The 6,413-nt window shown below is 39.0% G+C and overlaps 1 protein-coding gene across 3 annotated transcripts in view; it reads left to right on the top strand.

Annotated features, from left to right (window-relative positions):
* ARAF (A-Raf proto-oncogene, serine/threonine kinase) overlaps nucleotides 1–1,941 on the top strand; it is a 20,998-nt gene extending 19,057 nt beyond the window's left edge. For all 3 annotated transcript variants that reach the window (XM_015826830.1, XM_015826687.1, XM_015826761.1), the window contains exon 16: nucleotides 734–1,941. In XM_015826830.1, the coding sequence (XP_015682316.1) occupies nucleotides 734–826 (93 nt within the window). In that variant the 3' untranslated portion in view covers nucleotides 827–1,941. The remainder of the gene's footprint in view (nucleotides 1–733) is intronic.
* Nucleotides 1,942–6,413: the final 4,472 nt, after the last annotated feature.

Genomic DNA, 6,413 nt, shown 5'->3' with positions numbered 1-6,413 from the left:
TCCTCAAGGGGAGCCCCATGTAGAGAGCATTACAGTAGTCCAGGCGGGAAGTGACAAGGGCATGGGTGACCGTGCGTAAGGCGTCCCGGTCCAGAAACGGCCGCAACTGGTGAATCAGGCGAACCTGATAAAACGCTCCCCTGGTCACGGCCGCCAACTGGTCATCCAGTGTCAGCCGCGAATCCAGGAGAACACCCAATATAAGCTGCTACCATACCTGACTTCATTTTCATGTTTTCATGTTTTCCTCCCAGGAATTTTTGATTCTGAGGCAGGCCAACGCAATTGCAGCATCTCTGTGTTCTTTTTAACATATAACGTCTTTCTAAAGACAAACCAAAACTCCAAGTTCAGAGAAAAGTTAGAAACATAAATCATGCAGATCTTCGTATAATGTACATCATTCTATTTCGTGGAGCTGTGGAGGGAGGGGAAAGAAATAGGAACAATAAAGTGCATATTTATACATTTTCTGTCTTCATCTGTGTCACATAAAGAGAGGCTTTCTGCTGAGTTTCTATGGCCTTCAAGTCTCCATATTTTGTACCTGTTGAATAGCAAGCCCATTTTGCTTTTCTGAAAAAAGGTGAAAGGAAACTGAGATTCTATACACGTTCTGGAAGCTTTAGGTGTTCTTGTTACTTCTAGAGTTAGGATTCCAGAACTCAACTCCACTAAGATAGCATTTTGTGAGGTGCTAGTTCTGAGTGAAACTCTCTTTCTTCTCTTTCAGATTCTGGCCTCTATTGAGTCACTTCAGCACTCTTTGCCCAAGATAGAGCGCAGCGCCTCTGAACCTGCTTTGCACCGTGTGGCCCACAACTGACCATTTTAACTCTGTGGCTCTGCGGCTGATGTGAATGCAAAAAGTGGGGCTGCTGAGAGCCATTCAGTCCTTGAGGCCAGTAGCTACTGCGCTCAGCCCTTCCGTAAAGTCGGGAACCTGGTGCAGTCGGGGGCACCTGGTATCGCATTGTCTTTTTCTACACCAATGGACAGAGGGAAGTCCCACCGAGGAGTTTTGTGTGGACTGGTCTTTATCCTGTCATTAGCCCTATGGCTCCAAGGAATTCCCAAGCAGCAGCTGCAGTCTTGTAAAGAGCCCACTGTGAGGTGATTTGGGCTCCATCGTCTCCAGGAGCACTTTTTTAAGGGGCTCAACCTGTTTCGGGAACTCTTGTTCGTTTGTTTTGAAAGTTAGAAGATAAATGTAAAAGAGAAACATGATAATGATAATTAAAAAAAGCAATAACGATGAAAGTAACTACCACGTGGGGTTTGTAGACACTCCTTATAAGAAGCAAAGCGGAGAATTCTCAAACAATGATATAGAAGGTTAAGACCTGTCTGTTTAGAGACTTCTTCTCTGTGTTCAGTCCTATATCAAATTACAGATTTAAGACTATCAACAACAAAATCTTGCTAACTGGTCCTTCATTTCAAGAGCTTCTGGAGAGTAAAAATTTGCATTAGGGAGATGCTGCTAGAATTCTACCATAGTTTGTAGGCTTTGGTATCTTCAAAATAATTAGTGTTTCTGACTATTGCCCCCTATTCCAAATACCAAGGCCTTTCATGTACATGCACCTAAATGAAATAATATGTTTAGTGAATGTGGCAATCACTGTGTTACCCCATGAAAACAAAATATCTGGTGCCATATGGTGATATTTCCAAGATCAGACACTGCTAAATAAAGTCAGCTCTCATAAACCCTCTCTATAATCGGTTTAAGAGCTACTATGGTAACAAAAAAAGGAAAAGAAATAAAAACATCTGAATTTTCTTTCCTATTCTCATTTTTGGAACACAGAATGTTATCAAAAATACACAACAGATTCATATATTGGATCCTTCCTTAAAATCAAGATGGTAAGCTGCTTTATATAATATTGTATAATGCTATCTTGTATAATATCATATTGTCATAACTCAGGCTCAATTAAACCAGAGCACTTCATGAGATGATAAGCTTCACATTTTAAGAATATAGTCAAAGAATCCACTCTTTCCAAAGTTGTACTGGCATGCATAATAATTTCAAACCAAAACAATATAGCCAGAGGTGGGAAAGACCACATTCTCCAAGTTCAAGGTCCTTGAAATTTCTTACCAGCACCAAAAAAAATGATTATCTCTTTTTGAACTAATACTTTCTGTAGAGTTAATGTCATGTTTAGATCATGAGTATATTTTGACATTTCTTAACACTTGGACCCATTGACTCTCCAAAACTGGATATTCCAATTCCACATTCCGCAATTCAGATATATAACTAATTCTTCCATTCAACTTTTTAATTTTTGTATACAAATGAATTGCTGGTTCAAGCACTGCATTTCTTAAGGCTCCTAAAGTTACAGGAGGCTGCTAGATCATCTGGGCCATAGTGTTTAATTCTGATGTTTCGGCTGCTTGTATTACCAAGCAAATATTGTAGATAATATTCAACACAGAATTTCTCAAACCATTTAAACATTTGAAATCAACTGATTTTGATCTCAAGAGTTCGAGTAAAACATCTTCCCTGTTATTTTCAAATCTGGTTATTTCACAACTTCAATTTCTTGTATGATTTGGAATTAAAGCATAACTCTTAGCTATCAATAAACAAGTAGGTTTGGCAGCCAGGATCCCTATATCCTGAAGTTTGCAGAAGTCTTGGACAGTTATTTTCTCCCACCCACCCCCCACTCCATTAGACAGAAGTCCACTACTGAAGAGAAGAGCTGATGCCAGAAACACAAATGGCTGCTAGGGATCTGCAGCTATGTAGAAGTGGATGATAAAAGGCAGAAAGGAAGCCTGAAATTCTAAAGACATAATCCATAAGGTGTCATGGCCACCAATGACCAAGAAACCAGCTTCTGTACAGCTTTTCCAAAACAAATATGACAGACATGGTGCCTCAGGATTACGGAGGCCATGACACTGGGGGAATGAGGTGGGAGGCTCAAAAGAAGTAGCCAGATGGAGTTGGAGGAAATGGATTGAAATAGTTAAAATAGCGACAAATGGTAGGACAGAAAATTACGAGTTCTATCAATTTAGGGAGGAAGATACTACAGTACCGTCAAATCTATCTAATGGTAAGTCAAGGCTACCTCATAGCAGGGGATGAGAGGAGAGGAGTGTTGAGAAACCAGAAGACCAGCATTGTTAGGATATGATTACGCTATGATCAATGGGGACAGAGCATTTGGAAACTGAAAATAACATTTCTATATTCCTGCACTTTATATCTTGTTCTCTCTGTCTCAAGAAGAAATTCTAGAGCTAGAGTGCACATTTAAAAAAATTAAACAACTAGATAAGGAATAAATTGATTTTTATGGTCAGCATTAACATAACATTAACGTACGTTATGCTGTGTCCAAACCTGTCTTCCAGAAATCTAATCTCAGCAAATCAAATGGGGACATATTATGCTGCCAGTTCTTTGAGAAATGAAGTATGACAGTTTTAATGACAACTATGAACATCAAGGCAAGAGAAAGTTGTGGGGAAAGGAGTGAGGGGGAGCTTTAAATATCAGGAGAGTACACTGGGAAACAAAGTTTGTCTCTGGAGAAGGAGCCAGGAATGACAGAGAATAAGGTGAGGAAAAAACAGCCAATTTATTGTGTAGCAAACTCTCTAGGAGAGCCAGTTTGATGTAGTGGGCAAGGCAGGTAGATTAGGAACTTAGAGTTCTAGTGAAGCATAAAAACTAGCTGGTGACCATAAGCCATTCCCTCACTTTCAGCCACAGGAAGAAGTCAATAGCAAAATATTTCTGGAAAAGGTTATCAAGAAAATGCATGGAATTGAAAATGGCATGATTGATTTGAAGCTTATAAAAATAAAACACCAGATAATAACTCTTATCCTAACGTCTTCCTTCATGCCTCTGCCCCATCTCCCTCTGTCTTTGTTAAGTGTTGATGCATCTTTCAGCCTATCTTGTCACACTTCTTTTCTCTATAACCCAGACTTGGTATCCTGGCCCTGCTAAGTCTTTGTTCCTGGGAAGAGTGATTCACACAAGAACAACGTTTTAAATCTGAATTTGTCATACAGGATGAAACATCCATGGCTCTCCCTTATACTTCAATATTTGAATCTTCCTGTACTGATTTTGGAGTCTGCCTTGTCTTCCCAACCCACAAAACATCCCACTGATCACTTTGCTGGAAGCAGAGTAGTCAACACTAGGACCATTTTGAACAAAGAGTCATAATTTGCCTTTACTCCACAGTTGGTGCTCTCTCATTCAACGCTCTTCCAGAAAGACTGCTGCAGAAAGGAAACATCACCTCTGTCCTAAGCGAGTGGCTTCATAAAGAGCAAGAAATGGATACTACAAAACCATATGGATTTTTCCTAGCCAGTTTCCTTGTCCTCATGCTCTTGGGGGATCTCACAGAGGCCTGCAGATGTGTACAAGTATCTCTCCAGAAAGCATGTTGTACAGCTAAGTTTGGTGAGTTTTGAAAATGAATATTTTTCTCCCTTCCATTTCTTACTACTTTCCACCTCTTTACTTTGTAGGTTTTGCTGCCAGCATTAATCCTTCCAGTTGCAGCAAAATCATTCCTATGTCACGAAAGCTGAACTTATTACTTATTTTGGAAGGCTTTATGAATAAGACTAACCAGCATTATTGAGTTTGCTTTGTATTGAGAATCTGCAAGTACCTCTTACTAGAAATCTCTCTCTCTCTCTCTCTCTCTCTCTCTCTCTCTCTCTCTCTCTCTCTCTCTCTCTCCAGTGATGAGGGCCAAATTTATGAGTGTCAAGCCGGATCCTAAATCTCCATCGTATTCTCCAAAAAGTATCTATACTATTCAGCCCATCGAGGTAAGCCCCTCCTCCTGCTGAAGCATTATCAGGAACAGCAAGTTTGCAGACATCCAATCTTTGGTGAAGGAATATTATTTCTCTCATGACAAATTCTCCCGACCTACTCTTGTCTTTATCATATACTGAATTATTTTTCTTTCTGAAGGTATTCAAGGGTCCAGAGGAACTAAGAAAAGCACAGTTCCTATATAGCTCAACCTTAGAAGAATACTGTGGATATGTACACAAAGGCCCTCTTAAAGGAGATGACTATGTATTTTCAGGTAGAGAATACCAATTATCTAGTAATAATTAATACATATAAATTAAAGAAGATGGCAAATTGCAAAACATTATTTTCAACATTATCATTTTTACTAATCTGCTCTATAGTACTTCTTGGTCACCTTCCATCACATTTTTGGAGGGATAAGCCAGTGTCAGTGAGATATTGTCAGTTCTTGCAGAGACTGAAGCCTGCTTTAAAAGACTATAGATTTGCTGAGAAAAGGAGAAAGTTGGCTTATTTGGAACTGACACATTCCCTACTTAGAATGTAGATCAAATGCCAACAAATTTTCAAGGGTTCAGGTTCGGGTTGTGAACAAATCCTTGCAGTTACATATTGACATCATCTTTACCTGTATGTATATTTTCTATTTCAAAAGGGTCAATTTCAGATGATCGTTTCAAAATTTCACTGTGCAGCTTTGCAGAACCATGGAATAAAGTAACTTCTAAACAGAAAGAAATCCTGAAATGTGGGGATGGTAAGGGCTGCAATGTGTCCTGTCCTTAGTCATAAACTTCATGGCTGTTATCAATATGCTAATGCTTAAAGAATGAGAAATAAACTAGATGAACCTGAATGCTTATTACAAGAAAGCAAATGGTCAAAACAAGATGAGCGGCGAATCAATCTAATAAATGAAATGAAATAAAATGTGATTTAAGAGTGTCATTTATTTATCAGATGTGTATGTTTTCAATGTCATTCCAGCTTGTTATATACTAAAGGATAAAATATGTACAATGTCATTGATAAGCCAGGGTAAACAAACAAACAAACTCTGTACAATTTACTATCTTAAAAACAGTTTTCTGAAATACAGCAATTCTGTGATAATTTCCCAACAATTCACAAGTTAATTGAATAGCAAGGTGCTATTCAAGTATGGAAAAGTGCAGTTTTGTCACTTTCTGCAAGGGTGAAGTAGGGGAAACCATCTTTTCTCCAAAGGGAAGCTGTTCCCTAGGATTGGTGCTGTGATGGAAAGACATAATCTCCTAATTTCCCTTCAGTCCCATTTAGCTTATAGAAATCCGGGATTGCTGCGATTATGATCTATTATTGTAAATGTCAATCCTGGTTGGAGAAGTTGGTCTTGCAGATACTATAGTGCCAGCCACATGGGGCTCTATTAGACAAAACCAGCCCTTGGATTTTCACTCAGAAAATTATCAGTAACTTGTGCAGGGCATTGAACACATTACCCTCTCATGGCAACTGCCTAAGAAAGGAGATAAACTATTGTAAAACAGTCCCCAAATTTTGCAGGTGATCTAAAGGATAGCAGGCTGATAATAACCCA

The sequence above is a fragment of the Protobothrops mucrosquamatus genome, unplaced genomic scaffold (assembly GCF_001527695.2).
Source record: "Protobothrops mucrosquamatus isolate PMUCROS unplaced genomic scaffold, P.Mucros_1.0 scaffold_13, whole genome shotgun sequence".
Lineage (NCBI taxonomy): Eukaryota > Metazoa > Chordata > Lepidosauria > Squamata > Viperidae > Protobothrops > Protobothrops mucrosquamatus.
The sequence above is the reverse complement of the archived record's forward strand: the minus strand, read 5'-3'. Positions and strand labels throughout refer to the sequence as shown.